This window comes from Dysidea avara, chromosome 3 (assembly GCF_963678975.1).
Source record: "Dysidea avara chromosome 3, odDysAvar1.4, whole genome shotgun sequence".
Lineage (NCBI taxonomy): Eukaryota > Metazoa > Porifera > Demospongiae > Dictyoceratida > Dysideidae > Dysidea > Dysidea avara.
In genome coordinates, this window is record NC_089274.1 from 21,797,345 (window position 1) to 21,824,871 (window position 27,527).

At 38.7% G+C, this 27,527-nt stretch overlaps 2 protein-coding genes across 2 annotated transcripts; one reads left to right on the forward strand and one right to left on the reverse strand.

Annotated features, from left to right (window-relative positions):
• Positions 1 to 319: 319 nt before the first annotated feature.
• LOC136250228 (uncharacterized) lies at positions 320 to 3,214 on the reverse strand. Its single transcript, XM_066042405.1, has 3 exons — positions 2,960 to 3,214; positions 609 to 704; positions 320 to 551 (listed from the first exon to the last, which is right to left on the reverse strand). Exons 1-3 carry the CDS (start codon positions 3,101 to 3,103, stop codon positions 417 to 419), a joined length of 375 nt encoding a protein of 124 aa, XP_065898477.1. The 5' UTR covers positions 3,104 to 3,214; the 3' UTR covers positions 320 to 416.
• Positions 2,863 to 27,082, forward strand: LOC136250225 (regulatory-associated protein of mTOR-like). Its single transcript, XM_066042402.1, has 30 exons — positions 2,863 to 3,370; positions 3,540 to 3,642; positions 4,223 to 4,383; positions 4,449 to 4,529; positions 5,556 to 5,711; positions 7,245 to 7,405; positions 7,846 to 7,908; positions 7,962 to 8,062; positions 8,276 to 8,496; positions 9,608 to 9,709; positions 18,449 to 18,532; positions 19,278 to 19,388; positions 19,436 to 19,510; positions 19,573 to 19,830; positions 19,877 to 20,020; positions 20,163 to 20,576; positions 21,087 to 21,167; positions 21,222 to 21,313; positions 23,187 to 23,322; positions 23,626 to 23,745; positions 23,823 to 23,931; positions 24,028 to 24,142; positions 24,248 to 24,372; positions 24,570 to 24,677; positions 25,281 to 25,387; positions 25,597 to 25,727; positions 26,058 to 26,144; positions 26,194 to 26,310; positions 26,371 to 26,503; positions 26,761 to 27,082. Exons 1-30 carry the CDS (start codon positions 3,242 to 3,244, stop codon positions 26,824 to 26,826), a joined length of 3,891 nt encoding a protein of 1,296 aa, XP_065898474.1. The 5' UTR covers positions 2,863 to 3,241; the 3' UTR covers positions 26,827 to 27,082.
• Positions 27,083 to 27,527: the final 445 nt, after the last annotated feature.

Here is a 27,527-nt window from a genome sequence, read left to right on the forward strand (position 1 = left end):
CATCCCTTACCTGTGTCGTTACTACCACTTCGCAATACTTCGGTAATTCTACATCCAAGCCAGGGTAGGGAGGTGCTGCGGTTGTTTCTTGCTGTGCAGGAGGAAGGACAGGGTAAGCCCAGTATTCGTAAGGCGGTGGTGGAGGTAAATCTGTAACAATTCAGTGAGGAGTGAGATCTCGCCTTGTAAACAAGCGTTACTCACCCGACAACTCTGAGGTATTATCCAATGGAACAGTATCTTCACTCGCCATTACGAGAACTTTGTCATTTGTTTACAACCCAAAGTAATTTAATACACGCTTAAATTCCATATATAGTTCAGCTCACGTGACAGCAGACAAATGAATAATTACACAGAAAAACAAAGTAGAATGAAAAATAGAATGACTAATGTACAAATTTACATGATTCATTTTATGCAGTTGCCAACACAATAATTATTGCAACTACTGCACAATCGGTCAGAATTGCCAAGCAGAGCAGGATATAAACTAATTTGACTCTTTTCTTTGCAGAATGGTAGTTCCCAGCCTTACTGTCATTGTGCGCCTATAGAAGTGATAGGGAAAGATACAATACAGTTCCGACCAATAATGCTGCAGTTACCGCTAGTGAAATGGCCAGTGAACATAGCCCCAGTGGCACACATATTAATATGATGAGACACGACAGGAACACGAGGTAATCATATGGTTCATAGTCCTGTAAAGTAGATAATGATATAGTAAACTGGACACCTTTTGAGGTCTGGACACATTAGATTTAGTGCCAAGGAAATAAGAAGGATTTAGTACACACTACACATAGCATCAAGCCTTCTCCCAAGGCTAATTTTTTTGGGCACACTCAGTTATTTTATAAAATTGGTTCCATAGATAGTAGAGGGTGCTATTGTGCTCTCTATTTATGAACCAATTCTCACGATTCTAGTAGTCCAAAGTCAGGGTTTGGGTTCTTCAATATAGGCTAGATCATTGTTTTATATTGTCTTGCATTTAAAATAGGGAGCTGGCAGCTAGCACAGTGGTTAGGACTCTGATGTATTGTGAAAAGTAGTGAGATCAAGCTCAGTTTTTTTTTTTTTTAATATATGTTTAAGTTAGTCAAAAGTGTGCCCAAAAAAATACACTCTCCCAGGATATATGTAAGTTACAAAAGTGTACAATATGCAAATATACACAAGGGGTATAATTTTGCACACACATTCATAATTCTATCAGCCATGATGATCAGGCATACACTTTAGCAGTCACTAAACTTAGCTAATACTTGTACATAAAATTTATAACTATAACAAAACAGAGTTTATAATAAAAATAGTTACGAACTCTTGGTAACTACACTGAAAACGTTAACTTCTCCATCATATACTCTTACCGACATCAAGAGTTCATAATATAAAAAGAAAACTCTGGCCGACATCCATTGGCATTGAAAAATTGCATCAAATTGCAAGTTGGTTTGCTGCGCAGCTGGCCCGTGTAAAACAAGTTAATTAACTAAAACAAGGGCTCAATGTGAACAGACTATTGTAGGATATGTGGTATTTACAAAGTCTTACTGATGAAGTGTCAGATTAAATATATGTATAATTATTATATAGGCTATGTAGTTTTTTAAAGCCGGATGATATATCGTAAATCTGGCTCTAAGGTACCTGGGAACCCATTACTACAGGGTCAAAGAACTTTCAATAACTCTTGGAAGAACAAAAGAATGTGATTTCAAAATCACGCCAAATATTTTATGCATCATTTAACTTTAGAATTAAGCCTTAACTTGTTACATTGTAGTAAACATCTCACTATTTTTAACAATTTGTTGGTAACAAAATACCTGTCTCAGTACAGTTTTGTTATTGTTAAATAGTATGGCAACAGCACAGTGTCAAAAGTGACTGCTTCCAGTGTAGCAATGGTTGTGGGACTAGCTAAAATCAAAAGCTTTCTCTAGTGCCGTCAATTTTGTATGATTACTGTATACCGTGTTCCTAATTGATATTGACAACATTTTTTTTGGAAAATATATGCATATCACATTGTTGTAAAAACAGTCAGCAGAGTATGATCAAGGAAAACATAGAGATAGAAGAGCAATAGCCAAAATTCTACTCTGCTACAAATTTGACTGTGTTATGCATTGCAGTCAATGCAGTACAGTGAATACACCACTAGTTACAAAATGGCATTTCAACACTTAGAAGAGTTCTACAAAAGTAAACGAGCCTGGAAGGTGACTATTGAATTACATTTTATGTCTAAATAGGTTCCACTCTTTGCTGCTGTGATACTACACTGTATAGCCTAAATATGTCAAGGGAGAAGTTTTCGCTGTTTTCAAGGTTTGGTAGTAAACAGCAAAACTTTTGTCCTTGAAATATTATATATTTAGATCTCCATATGGCCTAATGTACTTTGGGATTGTTTGTAAATCCACAAAAAAAAAATGCTTTTAGCTACATAGTTCAACCAAAATATTGTCCCTCGAAATATACCGTACAAACTTAGCAGTCACCTCTTTAATAAGACCACCTTGTTATAGGGGATTTATTACTTCTTGCAACATAGGAGAGTGAAAAGCGTAGAGCGTGGTATGGCTTCTTACATGTTAACTAGCCATAAACATGTATAGTTCACTCCCATTACGGTGGTTGTTTACTGTTATCATTCCTAATATGGACTATAGAACAACATTCTTTGGTCAATTAAAGAAGCCATACGACGCTTTATGCCTTCTGTGTTGCAAGAAGTAATAAATCCCCTGTATAGTGGCCATTTCTATTCACTACATGACCTCATTACTAAGGCCACCTCAAAGACTTGTTTTGGTCCCATTGGGAATCCCATAAATGAGGTATCTGTTAGAAGCAGCACGGTTGTATGATGATGGACGTCTTACTATCATTATTGGGGGGTAGTCTATTAAAAGATGACGGGCACTTAATGCACAAAACTCACTGAAAAGAATTCCTCCTTGGTGCGCTTGATCCGATATCTGAAGCGAGACGCCATATCATCGCTGTCGTCATCCAGTAATCGGGTAGTTTCAGTCGGCTCAGAATTGACATTTCCTTCTTTGCTTTTGGAGTATTCCACGGTCATCTCTGAAAAGCTGTGATCGGAGGTGCTTCCTTCGAACTGAGCTTCTTTTCCCGCTACCACCGGAACTTACGAGTACCGCTGTGTTTGATTTAGCGCGCATCCCGCGCAGCGCTATTTGTGTAGCAGCAACGAGAGAAGATGACAAGCATAGAAGACTCGTCCGAATTGTCCGACTGGAACCTCCCTCTCAGTTTTATGAAGAACAGGCACAAGGAGAACATCGAGGGAATAGAAAAGTGTGAAAATACATGGAGAATGAAAGAGCGGGTAAGCCAGCAACACTGCAGTGTGCCATACAAACAACTATTTACAATATGTATTAGGCCAAAAAAGTTGTATTCTGCTTTAGCCATTAAAGCAGATGTATTTTTCGAAGGAGCAGTTTATTCCACAGTGGTTGATATCCGGAAAATTACAAACTTAATTTACCCCACAGATGAAAACAGTCAGTGTGGCGCTGGTTCTGTGCCTCAACATCGGGGTGGACCCACCTGATGTGATGAAGACCAGTCCGTGCGCTCGCATGGAATGTTGGTTCGGTGAGTTGTATGTAGATATGCCTAATTAACATGTATGCATCTCATATGTTTGTGTGTCTGAAGAGTAGCGGTAGCGTATTTTTGAATAGAGGTCCAGGATCTTATGCACTATCAATCAACAGAAGGTAAGGACCTCAAGTTTGGGGACCAAGCAGTGCAAGCCATGTTTTCCACTCTGATTGATGAATGTACTTGTTTAATTGTGAAATATTGGAATTGAAATAGTACAAACTAGTGCCACTCTTAAATGATAGTCTGAATTATGGGAACAATGCATACTAGAAGAATCTTTGTATAAAGGATATGTCCAATGTCTATGACATGTGTAACTCTGAAAGGGGACATACTCTGTGAACACAGTATAGAAGACCTTCATAATAGCAATGCTGTGGAACATCTCTATAATCTATAATTGGTACTTTGAAACCAAGATATTTGAGGCATTTTAATAAATTGATTTCCCTAGCTCTTTCAGGGCAACCAAAATGTTCGTCCTTATTATGAGGTTTTTCTTTGAGTCCTTGATTTTGGAAAGTTCAGAGTGTCTCACTACTGACTATATTATATGTTATCTATCTAGATCCAATGTCTACTAGTCCTCGTAAGGCTCTGGAGCAAATTGGTGCCAACCTTCAGAAGCAATACGAACGATGGCAACCGAGGGCTCGCTACAAACCACTCCTAGATCCTACTGTAGATGATGTCAAGAAGCTGTGTACTTCTTTACGGAGGAATGCAAAGGTATACAGTAATTATGAGTATGTGCAAAGTCGGATAGATATGATGTTTTATATATTTCTCTACAGTCCGAGCGTGTGTTATTCCATTACAATGGTCACGGAGTTCCCAAGCCTACATCTAATGGAGAGATCTGGTTCTTCAATAAGGTACTGTCTAGTTATACAATCTCTGTAGAGCAATAACCAACTACTGTGAGATGTATAAGCTGACTGCTCTAGTTGTGTTGCCAAAGAAAAGATAAACCTACCATAGTAAAATTACACTACTAAACATGGAATTTCTCCACAGAGGTGTACCAGTTTCTGTCCTATCAAATTAACCTCCCATCTAAGCTGAGTGTACTGCTAATTGTAGAAAGAGAAAGGAAGGTGTTGATACAGCCATCTTGTACTCAGCTTAAGTGTTGATGGTGTACAGTATATTATGTATGGTCAGTTGTCCTATAAATAGTGTCAGCTTGATTTGTGCTCTTACCTGTAACTGGTTGGGGGTCTTTGAAGTCTGAATTCTTATCTGTGGTCTAGAAAATTTCTTTACTCCTTTCATTTGAGAGTTATCTTGCTTATGAAAACCCTAATGCTGGCACAAAATATGTCTTATCATATCCCCAAGAGTTAATAATAGTGGTACTATATACCACTATTTATTAATTCTTGATATTGCCAATTATATATATATATATATATATATTATTATCTCCCCCATTATAATACTCTTGATATATTTTTACTGTACCTGTCTACCAGATTACCATTAATATAGTTGTATGTGCAATATTCAAACAGCTGTCAACTTTATTGTTAGTACCCCTAATTGATGTTCTATGGAAAATGATGTAGTTAAGGAAATGTTACTAGTGAAACGGTATTGGTAAAAGTCAAGTTTACCCTCTGACTAGTGGCTCCTTTATCAGTACACAAGGAAATTCAAAAAACCTTTTCCTCTCTCTCTTCCCACCAAAACTGCATATACTCATCACAATTATATTATTATGACGTGATTTACTTCAAATGTGCAGGACTAGTAATACCAGCTAGCCATTGACTAATTCTGGGTGAAAATCCATTTTGATTATTATTTTTAACTTGGCCAATCACATTAGGTATACACTACAAGATGTGCCCACTGTACTATAGCCAATGGAATAATGATGTTGTTTATTCATCCTACAGAGCTACACCCAGTACATTCCCATGTCACTGTATGACCTGCAGACTTGGATGGGTAGTCCGTCAATATATGTGTATGACTGCTCTCATGCTGGTCAAATCATCGAATCCTTTGAACAGTTCTCCTACCAAAGGGACTCGGAATTCATGATGTTAAATGTGAGTGTGTGTCTTTGGTGGACAAACAATTGTTAGTCTAAGTGTGTCCATTACAAAGTATGGCACAGTTAATTATTGGTTGAAACATTTGGAGTCATTTGCTGAGCTATGTACATGCATCATGTAGAGTCGAGCCAGTATTTAATCTGGTGTTTAAGGTCAATTTTGGTTCTGTACGTGATAAACTGTTAAGACTTTGCAAAGGTCACATGTTGTTGCAAGGCGCATTGCTAAGTGAGTAATTAATGTGAATCAAAGCTAAGGGCACAGATGGGAAAAAGTGCTTGTGCCATCAAACTGTAAACCAATACACATTTTGCCTGCAGGCTTGTCAGCAATGCCAGCTCTCTTTCAAATTTCATCATAATATATGATAAGCACAATGCTATGCACAGTTGCAATTTGTTTTAATTGTCCATTTGTGGCTAAAGCTCAAACCATCCCAACTTGAAACATGTATTCACGTTTGAGTTTGTGAATGTACAACCATGAGTAGTTTCGAAATTTTATGAGTAAATGCCATTTATATTTTTAAACCAGATGTGTGTCTACAGGTCTATGCCTGGTTTCCTAAAAAACATGTACAGTATGTATGTGTGTGTGTGTATAACTGTGTATGTTTCTTTGCCTGTCCACCTGTGCTTGTGTAGTAAAGAAGGTTTATGCTAAAAGCAGCCAGTGTGATCGCTCTATAGACACTATATTAAATTTACAGCTTTTCTATGAGGCATATACTTCATGCCAGTTTGAAATGCGGGCAAAACTGGTTTGCAGCCTTCCTGTAGTGTGCTGTATGGGTGTTGCAGCGTCTGAAAAACGTAGCACAACATCAACTTGTTCATGACATCATGTGGGACTCAGACAGACAGACATCCTTTGTACAACAATGGCTTCACAATATATTACGAATTGAAAACCACACTATGATGATGATTAACATTGTGGTGATTATTGTACAGTAAACATGTACTTAGTTGCTAAGAGACACAACTGTGTTTAATTATGACAATTATTCTCCCCACTCATTGGCTGGAAATTGAGGGGTGCACTTTTCAAGGTTTGCTATACTTGAAAAATTCAAAGGTGCATGGTGTATATAAGCATTGAACCTGTTATTTTCAGGGATAGAATGTTCTACCAGACCTTCAGCACTTGTGCTGTAAAGCATTAATAAATAAACTAGTGTCTATTTGGTTCTACTTGGGATACTTAGAGTAATGAGTTACTCTCTAGAATTCCTATGGATATAATTACATGAAAATAACAAGAAAACATCATGACCACCTGGTAGACTCCTGTAAGCGTTCGAGCGTAAATCGGATGGCTGCAGGTTCGAGGCTACCTAGGTCCAGTCATGGTTTTTTCTCCTTTCTCCAACTTTTCAAACACACCTTAAGTAGCTAAAGTCTTTGAGCAGGCTGTAGGACCAGGTGTCCTACAGACCTTCATGTAAAGCATTAATAAAAAAAAAATATATATATATATATGTAAGTTTTGGAAATGTGATTGTGGCTTTTGGTTTTATTCCTCTAGTCATTTTCCACTTCCCGGTCGGTGGAGATGGTTAATCTGATGAGGAACACAATCCAGTTGGCTGCTTGTGGCAAGAATGAAATACTACCAATGAAACCTGAACTGCCTGCCGATCTGTTCACATCTTGTCTCACTTCTCCTATTAAAGCATCTCTAAGATGGTTAGTATTGTATTGTGTTGTTGTTTCATTGAACAGGAAACTTGACTTGCGTTGCTTATGCCTACTTGGCTGTGTATTAATGGGGACCTGGTTTGTTTTGAACCTGGGAAGCAAATTCCAACTGTCCATGTCTCACATAATGAATGAGGGACTTTGGGTTTCCGCACCTTCATCCTTGAGACATGGACAGCTTCCTGCAGCATGCCAGTTCTGCCCCCAGAGGATTTGCCCACACTGACCTGAGCATCTGAGTAGTACACAGGTGGCCAGTGTTTCACTGGGTGGACATGACCATGTATACAGCAGCCAAGGCATTGCGTGTATAATGTGTACATGCGTGCATGCGTAGCAGGCGTGTACAGTAGAGAATGTGTGTACTTCTCACTACTGTACTGGTGTGTGTATTATTCGCTATTTTTCCTCCATAAATTTGTGTGCAGGTTTTGTCTAAGAAAGATCAGCAAGAAACTGGTACCCGATATGGACATTGATCTAGTTGAGAAGTAAGTAGAACCATACAATAAAACTCAAGCTACTACCACTTCATCCCATCCAGGATTCCAGGGAGACTGAATGATCGCAGGTCAGCTCTTGGTGAACTTAACTGGATCTTCACAGCCATTACTGACACAATAGCATGGGTGACCCTGCCCAGAGGTATGTGCTCAATGTGCATATAAAGATTGTGCCCATTGGAAGGTCTTAAAGAATATTCCAAACAAAAGGTTGCACACTTCTATAGAGAAGAACACAGCCTGCAGTAGTCCCAAATAAGATGGTGTAGTCTACAACATAGATCCTTGATATCAGTAAAGATATTTTTGTACGTCTATTTATAAAATTACATGCTTTTTGTGTGTTTATTTATAGACTTGTTCCAAGAGTTGTTTAGACAAGACTTGCTTGTTGCTAGCTTATTCCGCAACTTTCTACTTGCCGAGAGGATAATGCGTTCGTACAACTGTACCCCCCTTTCTCAGCCACAGCTACCAGCCACATACCACCACCCTCTCTGGGATAGTTGGGACATGGCCCTCGACCACTGCCTGTCTCAACTACAAGGCATAGTGGATGGTACAGAGACTTATAAGGTGTGTGTTATCTTTTCATTGTTGTTGTTACAAGAGACATTGGTAAAATTTGTGGGAAATTCAGTGAAAAGGCAGCCTTGTTTTCATGAAGGATAGAGTGATGTGTACCAATACACTTCATTGTTTTTAACCTTGTGAAATTTTCTGTTACTTTTTGGCACTACATTGAGACTGGTGACTGTGTAATAAAGTCACCAGCCAACTTCAAAATCCCTAAATATGTTACCATATAGTAGGGGGTTTTTCATAGGGAAATTTTTCATGGTCTTTGCAGATTGGCAGCTTTTCTTGTCCCTTGAAATATTTACTCAATACATTCTCGAAAATCAGTTGATCACATGGTGCAGTTTAAATATGTTATTGCTAAACCCCACGCCAGCATTTTATTTTTATTGGTTGGAACAATACAGATCATTAATGATGCAGCAAAGCCACATGTACATTGCACGAGGGATACTGTTATGGAAAAACCAGACTCTAAAAAGAGGAGGATTTTTCTGGTACACCACACCATCTTTTACGCATATTGTTGCCACAACAGCGTAACTATCATGTGTAATAAAGCTCACAGGGTAGTAGTCTGATGGTACTCTCGTAAAATTTCCTTCACTTTGTAAGATCCCATATAGCCAATATGTAAAACAATTTCTTCCTTGAAAATTGAGTGAAAGAGGATCCTCTTGATTGTGACGATCTGTGAAAAATTTACCCTCGAAAAAATACCTACTATATGGTACAAGGGTGTTTCTATACAATTTATCTCTGTTTAATAGTGTCAAGAAATTATAACCAAATTAATAGTTGATCAGATCTATATTATACGTAGCACTTATTGCAAATGCAGTTTTCATATACCACACAAGTGGTCTGTAGAATGAAGGAATTACCCTGTAGTGTAGGGATTCTCATGAAGTGTTATACATATGATTGAAAGATTTCCTAATTGTATAGTGTTTCTATTCAAATTGTATTGGTGTTATTCATATACTGTTTATTGTGACTGTGTACTACTATTTTACCATGTCCCATGAAAATTGTGTGTACCATCATAAGCTAAGGCTAATTGCATGTTGCTGGATTCCTCACTAATCTTGTTTGTTTGCCTTTACAGCCCAACAACTTCTTTGCATACCAGTTGAAGGCATTTCAGGTGTGGCTGGTGAGAGGCCTGGAGTCAAGGAGACCTCCAGAACAACTGCCGATTGTCTTACAGGTGAACTGAGTGACCTAGTCCAAGAGAAATTGTAGTGTACTTTTTTGAATGCCTTGGTTGATCCATAGTATTTGCTATCAACTAAAATCCATACCTGTATTTAGTGCTGCAATACTATTAGTATAGTCATAGATATACAGACAAGTACCCGGGATTGGAATCATCCGGTTTTTAGTGCCGGATCATTGTTACCGGAAGTAGCAATATCTTCGAATTTATCACACAGAAGACTAGTTCTTTCTACTCTTGTGAGTACTTCCTAAAACATTAATAATTAGTTGCCGTATGCTATAAGTCTGGTTCCCTCGATAATGGTGGCTACGCATCGGCTAGCCGTATCGAGGGACACACCTACAAACCAGGCCCTACCGCTAATTAACCACCCCCTTTCGCAAGGAAGGCTTACCAACAACTAAACAAACACTTCATATATTGACATTTTACAGAAACGTATTGTGAATGGCGTATTTCACTATCCCGTCTTTTTCGAAGGGGGTAACAATGATCCGGCGAACGCATTTGTATTGAAGTTAATGGGCTCACGTGAGATGATTCCAATCCCGGGTACTTGTCTGTATATCTATGGTATAGTGGCGTAGCCCCCAAAATTGGCAATATTGTGCACTTTTTCATAAAACCATGAAACTATTTACATAAATAGTACTCCTCAAGACATGTAATTTTAGATATAGTGCCATCACTGAGTTGACCTTTGGTGACCTTTATGGCCATTTTTTTACAGAAAATTGATCATTTTTGTCTTTACCTCCTTGAGGCAGTAATTAATTTGTTAAAACATGGTACCAAACAAAAGATCTTGCTGATAGAAACAACTTGGTTTTTATTTGAAGTCAATAGGTGATTTCATTACAAAGTTATGATCATTTTTACTAGCTGCAAAATTTGATAAATTTACCTGCCTTTGAGTAGGTATTCCAGCCCGATTTTTAAATTTAGAAAAGTGGGTTTTTTATATACTCGATAGAGTATTAATTGCCGATCTCAGAAATATATAGTTTGTTGGATTGGAATTAGCTACTTTGGCATGCACAGTGCTTAAAACTGAAAAAAGGTACATTTTTTCTCCAGGGCTCCCCATACTTTTTAAAGGGAAATATGGCACAATTGAATCAGGAAGCCATCTAGCAATCTGGACTATCTTGAAACTGCAGTTGCTTTTAGCTGCAAGTTTGTACATGTAATGAGAATAACTTCAGATCATATCGGATCTCAGCGATCTTTGTATGCTTTGTGGTGAGCAAATATGTTTCACCTACTGCACACTTCTCAATACAATGGTGTATATTTATAGGTGAGTGGCTATCTCAAGTAAGTAAAAACACCAAGTTAACAACTTATAAAGGTAAACAACTACAATGGAGGTGCCACAATGATGCAACAATACTTAAGGTGGAGTTGTGGTTTCAATTATGGCATTGTTATGCAGACTTTGAAGTGGTTTATACTTTTGAGCTGATGACACAGCCATCAGAAAATTGCTCTGGAGCTGAAATCGCTAACCCGAGCGAAGTAACTACGCACTTTAAAGTAAGCACCAGTGACTACCTTCCACCTGACAGTACGTTTTTAAAAGTTTTAAAGTATTCTGCGTACATTGCATGGCTTGAAAAGATTACAAAACAACACAAAACATACTTATATGTAACGCACACGATAAAACTAAGATTTTCATGATGATCAACGTGTGGACAAACCCCACAGCGATTTTCATCTTCATTGGAGCTTGGACGATGGAGCAATCCCAAGTTTATACACGAGTTGTTATTTTGTGCCAGGGTTCTATTGGGGAATAAACAGAGAATTTTTTTATTAAAAAATCTCGGATATTGGAATGCCTACTTTGAGGTGTGAATTACCTGTGAGCAGATAATTATGCATAAATTTATCAAATTTTGCAGGTAATAAAAATGATCATAACTTTGTAATGAAGTCACCTATTGACTTCGAATAAAAACCAAGTTGTTTCTATCAACAAGATCTTTTGTTTGGTGCCATGTTTTAACAAGTTAGTTACTGCCTCAGGGAGTTAAAGACAAAAATGATCAATTTTCTGTACAAAAATGGCTGTAAAGGTCACCAAAGGTCAAATCAGCAATGGTACTATATCAAAAAATACATGTATTGAGGGCTACTATTTATGTGGAAAGTTTCATGGCTTTTATGAAAAAGTGCACAATTTTTGGGTTGTGCTGCTATACTATATGGCCCCATAATTTTAATCACATCTAGATCTGTTTTGAATTTTAGTAGCTAAATCTGTGATAGCGAATAACATTATTGGCAGTCCACTGGCAGATACTATTTCATATTTGTATTGGGGACTTGGTTCACATATCAACATCATGCCCTGTATAAAGATTCCAATAGCAGCTTGTATATCACTTGTAGTTAATAGCCGCGGGTACTGTAACTTTCAACAAGGAAAATGATGCGGGTACTATGTGAAGGCGGCTACTATGAGCTTGTGTGGCAGTAGCCTACGGCGTTTATACGGATTTTCAAATGGCTGACCTTGTGTAACCATCGTTTAATACTGTTAATCCACTTGGCTCCTCTCAGAAACACTATTTCCAAACAATCCTTTGCTTAGTTTCTCCTTCAAACGTGTGCCATCAACACTTGTATCAGCATATTCAGATACAAGCCGTGGCTCTTATCCGAGGGCGGCTCTTATGACAGTAATTCAAGGTTGCGCTGCGGCTACTATCCAGGGGCAACTATTATGTGAGCCGCAGCTATTAACCAGTCAAATACGGTATGCATCTGATTGGCTAAAAAAAAAATTTGATAGTGTTTAGTTGTTTTACCAGTTAGGTATGTCCGACTTGACAACTACTGCTACCATAGTAATTACTTAGCAATGACAATGTTGCATAGCAACCATTGCTAGGCACCCACTGCTGCTAGGCAACCACTATATTAACTCAAATACTTTTGACACCATAGCAATGGTTGCTAAGCAACTACAACAAAGCTTGTAACTAGGTCAGGCTTAAATTTTGTTGCCTAGCAACAGTTGCTATGGATTGTTGGAACAATAGACAAATTTCATAATAATTGTCGCAGATCACGCGAGAAACTAATTACGTGTATTTATGTTACGTAGCTTGTACAACTTGTTGAACCAGTTGCTGGCTAAAGGCCGTTGCTCAGTTAGTTATTGTACGAATAAAAGTTGCAGCTCTGTATTGTAGTAGCTTGTTTATAAAGTATTAACAAGAGTATATAATAGAAACCAAGAGTACTGAACGGTGTATTAGCCCGTGATTAATGATTGCGTAAAGTAACATGGATATTTCAGTAATTGTTTGTTTATGTGAAATGGTAATTTGAAATGCGTACGTGGCAATGGGTCTTTATTCACCAGTTTCCGTGTTATTCAACCAAGTATTCAACAGTTATTGTACAAAGAAAGTATAGTAAGGACCCAAGATAACTCCAGCTCGCTAAAACAACGGTTGCATAAATGAGCGTGTTGCCACGCCTTCAGGGATCCGCTTGGTAGTTCCAGAACTTTAACATTAGCTAATTCCCTTTAACGTTATCATGTTTTTGCTTGGTTTAGTGGCCGAATTGGGCTAAAGACAGCAACCCTTAATGGCAATGAAAACGAACAATTACTGAAATATCCGTGTTACTTTACACAATCATTAATCACGGGGTAATACACCTGTTCTATATTCTTGGTTTCTATTATATACTATTGGTATTAATAAGTGAACCGAGTCGTTAATTGTCGTGCGGCTCGCAACATTTGGTGCCGAAACCCGGGAGGTGTGTCTACCGATGTCTGAACAGCTGTTGCTGTATTGAAGAGAAGTTGTAACCTGACGCGAATAAGCTGTGGTACCATGGTGAAACTGAATTTAATGGTACCAGTTAAGACAAACTACTGAACCAATTTGCTAAGCGTGTTCTTTGCTGTCTGTTTTCTTCACTAGGTTCGAAGTTACTCAAGTAGCTACGCCCACCGAGCTCACCTAGCCATGCCGGCAATTAGTAGTTTGAAGAGCAACTGGACGAGGGTAAGGACTGCATTGACTAAAGAAGAAGCGGAAGCAAACTCACTATTACAGAGAGACTTAGAGCTGAACGAAGAAAGAGGTTGACAGATACTTGCTATCAATTTGCAGAGTAATTTTAATAAATCTCGAAACTAAGTTGGCACACTTGGAGGCGGCCAATGAGAAGCTAGCAGATGCACTTGAGCAGAGTGAGAATACTTCGTCAGCAGAGGAATTTCAAAGTACCCTAGATGCAGATGGGGAGTTTACTGATAGAATTATTGACAGAATTCACAATTGAGAATACTTAAGGAAGAAGTAGAGAGAAAGCGTAGATCAAAGTCAGAAATTAGAAGAAAGACTCCAGCAAGTGCAAGAGCAAGTTAGACAACTACAATCACCATCAACAGGAAGCATAGCTGAATCAGGAATATCCAGAATTTGGTCACAGCCATCAATGGCAGCAATAAAACCACCCAAGCTTGATATAGCCCCTTTTAAAGGAGAAGTATTAAAGTGGCGAGAGTTCTGGGATGCATTTGAAGCATCAGTAGATAAGGCAGACTATGCACCAGTTGACAAATTCAACTACCTAAAGTCAAAGTTAGGGGGGAGGCTTTAGAGGCAATTGCAGGATATCAGTTATCCAACGAGAACTGTAGGAACAGCACGAGGCGACATTCTCATTGGAGTACATGCCCTCAAGTTTGTGACAAGTGAACTTCACTTGCAGGTAACCAATACAATTGTTTTCACTGATTCTATGTGTGTGTTACATTGGCTTCAGTCCAAGAAGCAACTGTCAGCGTTTGTGACCAATAGGCTGAAAGAAATCAAATCACTGAAAGAAGTGACCTTTAAACATGTTTCATCAGAAGACAATCCTGCTGACTTGGCTACTAGAGGAAGTCTCCCAGAGAACTAACATCATCTATCTGGTGGATGGGTCCCACATTTTTAAAAAACCTCGAAAAACAGTGGCCAGTTTTCAAGATCCCAGAGTGCAAGACTGCTGATGTTGACAGTGAAATAAAGGGCAATAATGTAATGCTTGAGGCTAGTCTTTTGTCTAGGGAGGATCTCTCACGAGAAATTCCACTGTTAAATCTATCAGATATTAATGAGAGCCGTTGTTCCTCATTGTTGAAGCTCATAAGAGTCACAGCTTGGGTTCTAAGATTTGTGAATAATCAGAATCTTATTCTGGTCCTCTAACAGTCAAGGAATTACAGAAAGCAAGGTTGGTATGGGATCTTTACATCCAGTACAAGTGTTACCCAGACATACTTTGAGGAAGTAAGAGCAATTTAAGAAATCAGTTGAACCTTCAGCAAGATGACAATGGTCTGCTGCGATGCCATGGAGGTATGAAAATGCCACTAGCTTGAATCAAACAATGAAATGTCCTAAACTGCTGCCAAAGGACGAGCACTACACCAGGCTTGTGGTTGAAGACTGTCACAAAAGAGTGTTTCATGCTGGAGTTTCTCAAACCTTAGGTTGGAATACTGGATTCCACATGGCAGGTCAACTGTTAGAAAGCTGTTGAAACAATGTAGAGTCTGTTGTCGGTGTGAAGGAACCGTTTGTAGAAAGCCAGACATGCCACCCTGGCCCAAGGAACGAGTTGTAGAAGCTCTACCATTTGAATACACAGGGATAGATTACTTTGGGCCACTTTATATCAAGCAGTACGCAAATGGTGATAAAACAAAGGTATGGGTGTGCTTGTTTACCTGTATGGTGGTAAGAGCTATACATTTAGAACTAGTAGAAGGTATGTCTGCTGATGAATTTCTTTTGTGCTTACATCGTTTCATGGCTCGCCATGGGGTTCCACGACAAATAATTTCTGACAATGCAAAACATTTTAAAGCAGCTAAACAAATGTTAAGTAAAGCTAAGCTTCAAACATCAGATTGTATTGATGACTTCCTTTATAAACAAGGTATTCAATGGAAATTTATCATTGAGTTGCCCCCATGGATGGGAGGTTTTTATGAGTGATTGGTAAAAGAGCTCTGAGGAAAACCCTAAGAAGCCAATGCTTGACAGAAAAGCAGTTAGTCACAATTTTAACAGAAGCAGTGGTGAACTCCCGCCCACTAGTATATGTGGATGATGACATCAATTCCAGTATGATACTCACTCACACCATCAAATTTTCTGTCGTTCCATTCACAACACATCTTTCCCAATGTATTGGATGATCCTGACCCAGAGTTTGAGGTTGCTAAGAAAGCAACATCTTTACAAGCACTATTACAAACTTGGAAGAGAGGACAGAATCGTCTAAACCAATTTTGGAGTTTATAGAGAAATGAATATCTCTTTAAGTCTAAGAGAAAAATCACAGGTGCCATTGAAGGGATCAAAGAACATACCAACTCCTCCTAAAATTGGTGAAGTTGTGCTGGTAAAGGAGAATTTACCTCGTGGACATTGGAGAGTTGGTAGAATTGTTGAAGTTATAAAGGGAAATGACCAGAATATTAGATCAGCAAAGGTTAATGTTGCACCAAACAATTACCTTAATAGAGCAGTCAGTATGTTGTACCCAATCGAATGTCCAGATGAAACAACTATTGACACTGATGTATCTAACATGAAGAACAAGGATATGGAGAGATTATTGTTGACATTCACACCTACAAATTATGTAATATTGAGACTTTTGAATTTTTAGTTTTGCATACGTTGACATATCTCATTTTTGTGATTGCCCAGAAGGGGCAACTGTAGCCCTCTCACATAGATATGTATGGGAAAACCACAAATTTCAAAATGTCATATCTTATGACATATATATGCTATCCTTTCAAAATTTGGAGAAGTTACTTTAGCCTAATAATACCAAGAAATTCAGGTTGCTAGGGGCAACGGTTATTTCTATATGCTATAAAGCCTTATTATGGAATTTGTCTATTTTCAAACAGATTGCAGGCTACAACACATGCGCATACTCCTTAAACATGCTAATCACAAGGAATTGCTAACCACCACTTGCCACTAGTAATGGTATAAAAATAGAAACTGCTCTTATTGGGGCGAGCCTGAGCGAGCCCCACACTAGCGAGTCAACGGTGTAATGGACCCGTTTACAAAAAATTACGATAAGAAACGGAGTCAATGTGTAATTGACCCGTAATACGACAATAAATTACGGTATAAAGCGGATACCTTACACTTGCTCCAGCGTAATGATTCATATCACGATAAATCAACGGCGTAGATTACTGCCTTCCCATATTTGGCGATGTGTAATGGACCACATCACGAGAATTACTGGCCTAGATTACTGCTTTCCCATATTTGGCGATGTGTAATGGACCATATAAAGGGATTTACCGGCCTAGATTACTGCTTTCCCATATTTGGCGATGTGTAATGGACCATATCACGGGATTTACCGGCCTAGATTACTGCTTTCCCATATTTGGCGATGTGTAATGGACCATATAAAGGGATTTACCGGCCTAGATTACTGCTTTCCCATATTTGACGATGTGTAATGGACCACATCACGGGATTTACCGGCCTAGATTACTGCTTTCCCATATTTGGTGATGTGTAATGGACCATATCACGGCATTTACCGGCGTAGATTACTGCCCTCGTTACTGCCCTCGTTACTGCCCAGCCACGTGCAATGGATGCAGATGAACGCCTTTGACGCAGGAGAGAGCAGTACAGGCGCAGAAGAGATAGAGAAACCCCTGAAGATGCGGAAAGAAGAAGGTGTAGAAACAGGGAGTATATGAGACGGCGAAGAGCAGGGATGACAGCGGAGCAGAGGAGAATTGAAAGAAATAGAAATGCACTGCCCTCCCCACAAATCCCTAAGCAATTTAATCGGGAAGTTCCATCATTTAATGATCCTGCCGTCATAAGAAAGATGTGTGAGTTTCACGAGGGCCTACTCAATTTAGAATTTTCATGCTGTGTAGTCTGTATGGAACGTTTCCCTTCCATATCCGTTAATGCTATGAACGTTTGTAAAAGATGCACAACGGATAAACATTTGCCAAAATTGTATTCTGGGGACAACAACATGGATCCAGGCCCAGTACCACCCGAACTTGCTGTAAGTGTGCCATTGTTTATTTAAACCACTGCCATCAATACTTCAAAGTCATCAGGCTCGCCCCACGATGCTGTTTGCATCTGTCTAGTATTACTTCCAGGTGGGAAATGATACAACAGATGTCATGGTATTCGAAATTTAGACTCTATTTAGGCTGTTTTGGGTGGGTAATAAATCTCATATACTCCACCTTGTTTTCTAAAATACTCCACGCCTTCAGGCACAACATAACATATGCTCAGAATCTAGGTCTATCCAATCAGTATGCATTTTTCACATGCAGTGATGTAACGAGGGTGCTAATTTTGTCATGTGAGCATGCATAGTTGCCATGGCACTAGTATTACTGCAAGAAAACCTGCCGCTTTTGCCGAGCCTACAGCAGAAACAGCCGTGGACAAGGTAAGTAATCTGAGTGTAATGTAAAATAGAGTCTAAAGCAGCTATATCCTTTGGGTTTATGAATCTCATAGACTCCACATTGTGCCTGTGCCTGTATAACTATCTACCTATTTATTGTAGCCACCTGTCCAATAAGACCAATTCTTTTTCCCAATGGTAACTGAGCAGGTTCTATGAACTAATTTGATGATGAGCCATATTTATACTTACTATTGTTGTATCCTACAGGTACTACTGAGTCAGTTACACAGATTACAGGCTCTTGAATTACTCAGTAAATTCTTGGATCTCGGCCCCTCAGCAGTCCATTTGGTAAGTAGCCATTGAAAGAATCACTGATTAAGTAAATCATGAATAATTACTCAAGAAGACAACAACAGCAAGTTGTCGTTCACCTCATGTAAAATTTAAGCAAAATCATGTAAAATTTAAGCAAAATCATATGATGCATTTGTGAAAATACGAGCCTGCTTGATTTTTCTTCCTTCATTTAGTGGGCTTAGATTTATCTTGTTTTTTTTTACACACTTTATGAAACCATTATACAATGCAAAATGCGTTACGTAATTACCTTGAAATTTGGTGTACTTTAAGGACATATTAAGGCACATTCACATACTAAGTTTGGCACTAAACTAATAAATATTCACAGAGTTATGAATGATTATTTGTGTTATGCCTACAGGTAAACTGCTTTATGGAAATAAGTTGACAATTGGTCTGTGTATTGATTAACCATAAAAGCTCAAACCTTTTGTGGTTACAAATTACAGTGACAGCTAAACAGAGTTACAAGGAGAAAACCAACCTGGTGTAAATCACAGAGTTGTGTAATAGCCAATTTATTATCTAGTATACATACCATGACTTCTTGTAAAGTGGTCTAATAAAACACCAAAATGTCAACAACAAAAAAAACTTGTCCAGGCTTTGAACCAGAGACTTCCATATGTGTTTATTTACACAAACATCCTTCCCCGCATTAGTTTGGGTAATTAACTCTCCAGTCTAAATGATGATTCAAATGTAAACTGATTCCCACAATCACTTCTTACAGGCATTATCAGTGGGTATATTCCCGTACATGTTGAAGTTACTACAGAGCAAGTCTCGTGAGCTACAGCCTGTGCTGGTGTTCATCTGGGCCAAGATACTTGCCATTGATGGGGTGAGTACCCCCTATTGTTTGTGTTGTATTGTGGGTTTGGGTTACAGACGTGTCAAGTGGACTTGGTGAAGGACTCCAGTCACAAGTATTTCCTATCAGTACTGGCTGATCCTGATATGCAGGTATGGTAGCCACATCCTCTAGTGTGCAACACTTATTACACACTTGTCTCTATTATTTACAGTGTGAGTATCGGACAATGGCAGCATTTGTGCTAGCAATGATAGTGAAACGATACCCAGATGGTCAGAGGGCTTGTGTTCAGAGTGGCATCATCGCAACATGTCTGGAACAACTTGAAGAATCCAACCCTGTGCTCCGTCAATGGCTGGCCATCTGTTTGGCGTGTGCTTGGGAGGGATGTGATGATGCTCGGTGGCATGGAGTGAGGGACAACGCTCATGAGAAACTTTACAAATTACTGTGGGATGAAATCCCTGAGGTAATTCCCCCAACCATGTGTGTCATGTGATTATCATGTGATCTAGGTACGGACATCAGGAGTGTTTGCCCTAGGGACATATGTTGCTAACAGTAGTGATGTTAAGAGTGATCAGGTGACCTCAATCAACCTCAGTGTTGGTACTAGACTACTACCCCTCATGTTTGATGCTAGTCCACTAGTGAGACAGGTGACCTTTATGTTATGACCTTTAGTTTAGTATAACTCTGTGTGTGTGTTTGTGTGTGTGTATAATGTAAGTTTGTTATGTCACTTGTGTGCTGGTATTGTCAGCCATTGTGGCCATCATTGTAAATGATGTAATCTTGTAGGAGGTGGTGGCTGCACTACACGGCATCATACTTCACCATGATTACCAATTCCAAGTGGCTGCCCTCTGCACCAGTGACACAGACCTACCACACCTCAGCACCAGTATCACGCCGACAGGCTGGATCAACATCCATCATGTAGATCAAGACACACCAAGTGATCAAGCCAGTAGCAGTAGCAGCAAAATTAATGGCTATAGCAGCAGCGGAACAAGCAAGCCACTACCAAACAAGAATGCACTGAGCACAAGTTTAAGTAGCTCAAGTGGAGAAGGTTTTCTGGACAGTTTACCAAGAAAAGGAAGTGGAACACAGAGTTTCACTCCTGCTATCAGAACATTACATTCAACTAGTGCTTCAATGAGTGCCCTACCATCTGGTATACCACATGCTACCTACAGTAACATATGGAAGGTGAGGAGACAGTGCAATGTTTTCACTGTGTTGGTTGCCATAATAAAATTTCCTGTTTGTGATTAGTTGTTACATGGGCGAAAATCTTAAGAGTATAGGGTCGGTAGATCAGTATATAAATAAAAATATTAACGGAAATCAGTACAATAAACTGCAAAACTAGTAAGAGAGCATGGTGTTTATGAAACACTAGTTTGTTTTGCAACCATGGTGTGTTGTGAGAATTTTAGTGAAATACAAAGGAAAGAATACTAGATCCCCCCTTTCCAAAAATTTTCATGGAAGAAATTTTCTTTTTAAAATTAAGACAAAAATAAAATTTTAAAAAGGAAGTTTGGCAAATACAGACATCAGATCACATATTAGTATTGGCCATTATGTGAATTTTAATATCAGTTAATCGGATAATCAGCAAAATCTCTTATTGGTGCTTCAAAGGAAAAAAAAAGTATTATGAAAAGTTTGTTCAGGAGGTTTCATATTACATCATTTTCATGTCATCCTGTGTAGAGTATAGTCAACCTTGCTGATGATCCTTGGCCAGATGTGTGCAAAATGGCTTCCATTATTATCACTGACCTAAAAGACAAGGCAAGTTCATAGAGAGTGACAGAGCACATCTATCAATTATTTACTTGTGTACAGGCTGGAGGTTCATCTCGGCTGCGGGCAGTTGGTGACAATACAGGCTCCTACTCTGCACCATCTTCACCAACACACCGAACTCGTAATAATCAGTAAGTATCTCACTGGGTAGTTAAATCAAAAATGTGGTAGTGCTTAATAACTTCATAGTAGGGCTGACAAAGGTTTGTACATTCTTACCAAAATTGACCTCAGCCCAGCCTCATATTTGTTTCACAACAACATTTTGTAAAGATAGATCTTGTTGTACTGCAAGTGCATACCTCAGTGCTTTGCGTGCTTCTCCTGCAGTCACTGTTCTATTTTATTTGTTTGTTTGTTTTATTACAAGTATACAATAAAATTTGGAATTTTCAACTAGAGTAGGGACCATAGTACATCGATAAAAAGTACTGAAACAAGCTGGAGTAGTGCATGATATCAAGAGTGTATAATAGTAACCAACAGTATCAAACGGGTGTATTACCCCGTGATTAATGATTGCATAAAGCAATACGGATATTTCAGTAATTGTTCATTTATATTGCCATTAAGGGTTACTGTATTTAGCCCAATTCGGCCACTAAACCAAGCAAAAAAGATGATAGTGTTAAAGGAAATTGTCTAATGTTAAAGTTCTGGCACTGCCAAGTGGATCCCTGAAGGCGTGGCAACACGCTCGTTTGTGCAACCTTTGTTTTAATGAGCTGGAGTTATCTTGGGTCCTTACTACACTTTTCTAGTACAATATTGTTGAATACTTGGTTGAATAACATGGATAACTGGTGCATAAAAACCCGTTGTCATGTACGCATTTCAAATTACCATTTCGCATAAACGAACAATTACTGAAATAACCATGTTACTTTATGCAATCATTAATCACGGGCTAATACGCCGTTCGACTCTCTTGGTTTCTATTATACTCTCTTGGCAATATTAAATCACAGTAAATCAATAAGAAATGTTATATCCCTACTGTGCTCAAGATACCATAACGGAAATGCGCAGTAGGGATACAACACTTCTTAGTGTTTTACTGTGATTTAATATCGTGCACTACTCCAACTTGTTTCAGTACTTTTTATCAATGTGCTATGGTCCCTACTCTAGCTAATAATTCCAAATTTTTTTGTGTACTTGTTTGTTAACTTTTTTTGTAAATAATTATTATGATTGGTGAACCCACGCACACCACATCAAAAGAAAGAAATGGTGCTGCGCGCCCCAGCTATATCAATTATCATCTGAAAAGTGAAGTATCCATTACACTTTGTTGTCAGCTATGTTCAACCCGTTACACAACTTTACGAATCAAGAACTGTTCGAAAAGCACCTCTGCAATCCACGCATACCGAGAGAAATGGCACCGTGCGCCCCAGTTATATCAATTATTGTCTGAAAGTTAAGTATCCATTACGCTTCATTGTCAGCTATGTTCATCCCGTTACACAATATTAGCTGCGAATCAAGAACTTTTCGAAAAGTACCTCTGCAATCAAAGTAGCCACTATGAAAAATACAGCCATTACAAAGGGAAGCCATCACATGCTACCACCAAATCGACACTTCACTGTCAGCAAAGATAAATGGGACACAAATGAGGACAGTGGTAAGTCCATGAAGAATGCATTGTATGTACTGCGGTATGCCAAAAGGAAGTCCGTAGCAACTTCTTGAAAGCACTTCGGGTTGATCTGAAGGCTTGTTTGGGCTTAGTTTTGCCTGACTAATACTGCGTCATCGTCATCTGGGAAAAGTGAGGCTGGTTTTTGGGTGATGATTTTTTATGGGCCACGCCTACTCCTTTGTGATCCCTACTATACAGTACTATCGGAGCAACTGTGAAGTTCCAACACAAAGTTGAAGTCCAGTTGTTTAGCAGCATTGTTTGTGATCTGTCTAATGTAATATCTGTCAGGCTCTGTGGTAGTATCATTGCTTCACAGCACATTCAGGATATAGACTGTTTTTCATTACTTTTAGTCGAGAGCAGTCACCCAACCCTCCTCAAGAGTCACTACCCAGTTCAGGACGTACTAATCCTCACTACTCCTCTCAGACAGTCACCCTTCCTCACTTTCACAAGTTGGCGGCAGCCAGGAGACCTCGCAACATAATAGTGAGTTTTTGTGATTGTGAGGGTTGTGAAGTTGGTACTGTACATCAGGGTGCTCCAGCACCACCAGCAATTTTACTGGGGGTGTTCACCCTTATTACAAAGATGTATTGCACAATAAGAACTGCTGCAGGGGTGGGTCCTTAACTCTACACCTTTGTTTGGTTTGTACTCTAGATATTTAAATACAAGCTACTCCATTTATCTGTGGGTGATATTTATGGCTGTTTTAGCAAGCTATGACTTTAAGCTTTTATTGTCACAACATAAATATTGTAACTAGTATATGCTACACTACAACATCAGGGAGAAGATGACACTTCAGAGTCAGATAGTGACACAGATGAGGAGAGAAAGTACCACATCTCTATGAGGACTCAGTTCTGTAGCTGGTGTTGTAAATACTTTGCCCATTCCATTACTAAGGTGATCTGTCTGTTGGTGTGTTTGTCTGTTAATGAAGGTATAGTATGTGTGTTAATCTAACTTCACTGTTACTATAGCAACCAGAAGACACAGATCCTTGTAGTGAGGGTTACCTACAGAGAGAATGGAGGTTCATCAGGAATGCTAACTGTAGAAAACAAGCTTTATCACTGAAACACATATCAGGTAATGATAATCAAATGTGTGTGACACTACAATGTGTTAGTATCTGGTGATGGTTATCTGCTATTAACTGCTTTTATGTCTGTTTATCATGTGTAGCAAAGAGCAAGTTTAGTGATCAACTGTTTGTCAACAAAAACACTCTATCTCCAAACATTTTAAAGTTTCATCCTTATGAGCCACACCTCTCTGTGGTCTCCAAATCATCAGTCAGGTGAGCAGCCACACCTACCACCAATACTGTTTGTTCCTGCTGTGGGCACACGCCTGCCAACTATCATTTTAATTAGGAGTTGTGATTCACTATATATTACTGTAGTGTATGGGACATGGAGCAAGGTAACAAGCTATCATCATTTCCCATTGGTGGAAATTTATCAGTTAAGATCACCTCTGTGGATTACATCAATCCTCATGACATCACCTTCTTATTGACTGGATCAGGTGAGCTGGGTCTGATAAGTTTGTATAGTAGTTTGTATATTGGATTTATGTGTATGGATGTGCACGCGGATGTGTGCACGTACGTGTGTGTGTGTGTGCGTGTGTGCGTGTGTGTTTATATGGTATGATATTGTACAGTAGGTATATGGATCCATTGATGGTTGTGTTGTGGTCGTTAAGTATTGTTTATGGTTTAGATGATGGTGTGGTGAAGGTGTGGCGTGATTATGCCAATCCAAACAGTAAGCCACAACTTGTCACCAGCTGGAGAGCAATCCATGACATGTTACCAACAACTAATAAGAGTGAGTACCACAGGATGGTTTGGTGTGTGTTAAAATTATTAACTTATTATTTTGACTTCACTACATTTTCCATTCCCAGCATTATTGTTATTAAAAGATGTAATCAGGTCATTATTGGGGGTTTAGTGGCTAATCTATGTATAGATTATTGCACAAATCCAGGTATCTGTGCTATTTTAGAGACCTGAGGAATGGCACAATAATCACCTCGGGCCTTTCTAAATAGTGCCGTGGATTTGTACAATAACTGATTTAGACTATGTCTTGAGCGGCTCTGGGCCAGTAATGGCAGCTTCCTGATCGAATTAGTGCTAAAATAATAAAATAACTCACTGGTAGGCTTCCCAGATAAATACAATCATCTTTATGATCCAGTGATGCTTTCTTTACACTCTAGCTATGATTTCTGATGGCTGTTGTGACTGGAGTCCATCAAAGCACGTGACACATGTTACAAAAAGTTTTGTCACGGGTATCTAATCAGTTTAGATACCTACCCGCGGGTATCTATTGGAGTTTAAATACCTCATTAATGACTAAACTTCAAAGGATACTATGCATGACATAGTCTAATTGGTTGTACAAAGACTTTATCCTCTACAGGTGCAGGTTTGGTGCTGTGCTGGGAACAAGCAACCGGATTACTCTACTCTTCGGGAGATGTCCAACGAATATCATTGTGGGATACTCACAAGGAGATGAAAACACAGGTAATGTGGGTGTGGTTAGTTGAGATGTAGGTGTAGTTGATGTGTGATGTATAACATTGAGCTTTCCAGTAAACAGCTATTGGGTTTAGTTTGTTTGATCTGTAGTAAACAACCACAGACAGTTACTAACTAGTTAATAACATGGGTTGGTGTTTTAGATAGTAACCTTCCAAGCTAGCTATTACCATTGTTGTGTTTATTACTATTAGGATATTCCAACTAATGCTGGTAGTTGTGTGACTAGTTTAGCATCAGATTCTGCTAGGAGGTCCCTCCTGGTAGCTGGGTGTGGAGATGGTACTGTGAGGTTGTTTGATCGTCGACAGCCAACCAATAATTGGTGAGTTGTGTCTATTGCAACTATAAATGAACCTGTTAGAACTACTATTACACTGGAAGGCTAGTTAAAACAACTATTATTATTATTATTATACTGTACCGTATAGCCTAAATATTTCGAGGGGCAAATATTTCGAGGTTGAGTAATGTTGCTAAAAATAAAATTTTCGCGGATTTCCAAAATGTATTAGACTATATGGAGGTCAAAATATTTCAAGGGTAAAATTTTCGCTGACAACACCCAAAACTGCAAAATCAACAAAAAAAATTTCCCCCCTCGACATATTTAGGCTATGCAGTATTCTATAGTGATCTCTTATTGTCTTTACAGTTTAGTTAGTTCACTGGATGAACACAAAGGATGGGTTATTAATGTTCACATACAGGAAGGAAGTAATGGCCACATCATCTCTAGCAGGTACTTCCCCTTTATAAAATCATCACTGTATTCTAACATGTTGGTGCAGTGTCACAGGTGACATAAAATACTGGGATCCCAGGTTCACACAATCAGTGAAAACACTTTCGACAACACTACAAATCAACTCTTGTGATGTACATCAGTATGCACCACTGTTGGCATGGTGAGTCACACCCCCATAGCAACCATTGCCATATTGACCGGTGGCCATCTTGTTTCACAGTGCTTCACGTAATCACTCAATTAAAATATACAGTACGGACAGTGATGATCTGATTAACTCCATTCGCTACCATGATGGCTTTATGGGGCAGAAAATTGGCCCCACTAGATGTCTTGCTTTTCACCCCTACAAGGTAATTTATTAGTTTGGCTGTTATATAGATGTTGTCCTCTTTTAGTAGTGAAATTGTATTGATACAGTAGATGTGTAAATTGTGTCCCTATTATGGAGGTATTTGTGTCCTTAATATGGAGGTCTTAATATGGACGTTTGGAGGTGTTGTATCCTTAAGATAAAAGTTTTTCTGTTTTGACCTTTTATGGCACACTAGGTATTTAGGATTTTGTGAATACCAAGCTTTTGTTGATTACAAATTTCTTCTCCCCTCAGGCATGGCTGGCAGCTGGTGGTAGTGATGGACTAATAGCAGTTTACTCACTGGATAAGAAACGATAACATCTCACCACATCACGGTCTTCATTATAGTTTAATACAAGAACGTTTTTCAGTCTACACCAAAGATGCTACTAACCACTCGTTGCTCTAATGCTCATATTTATACAATTTATACTCCACTACTACTAACTGGGCACTACTTATAACAGTATAAATGGTACTTCACTAATTGATTGTTTGCAAGTGTTGTTTTGTGTTTTTGTGTGAAATTGTAATAATTTATTTCATTGAAAAATATTGAAGTGTTGTTAATTGATAGGTCAAGAGTGTAGAGTTAGAATTAAGTATAGTCTATAATGTTGCAAGATCATGAAATGTATGCTTGGCTGTGACGTTATTTGCAAGTTAGCCACATCCCAGAAATGTGTTTAATAATGTACAGTAGATTGCAAGGTAGTCAGTTACAATTCCTTTCGTTGGTAATGTCACATCAAAACCAGCCAATCAGATACTTTGTAAGATTTTGAAAAACTCTGGCTACCTGTCAGTTGGTTTTCACACAAGTCCCATTCAGAATTTTTTGTGCGACTAACAAATGACATGCAAAACACTAACACATTTACCAAATTTGCATATTAAAATAAGGCCATCTTCCCTACATGGTCATTAATTTGATCAGGTGATCTTAATGAGGTCATGAAGTACACCATTAACTACATGCACTTGCTCTGGCCATGAGGTATGGTTTGTGAGCTTTCAGT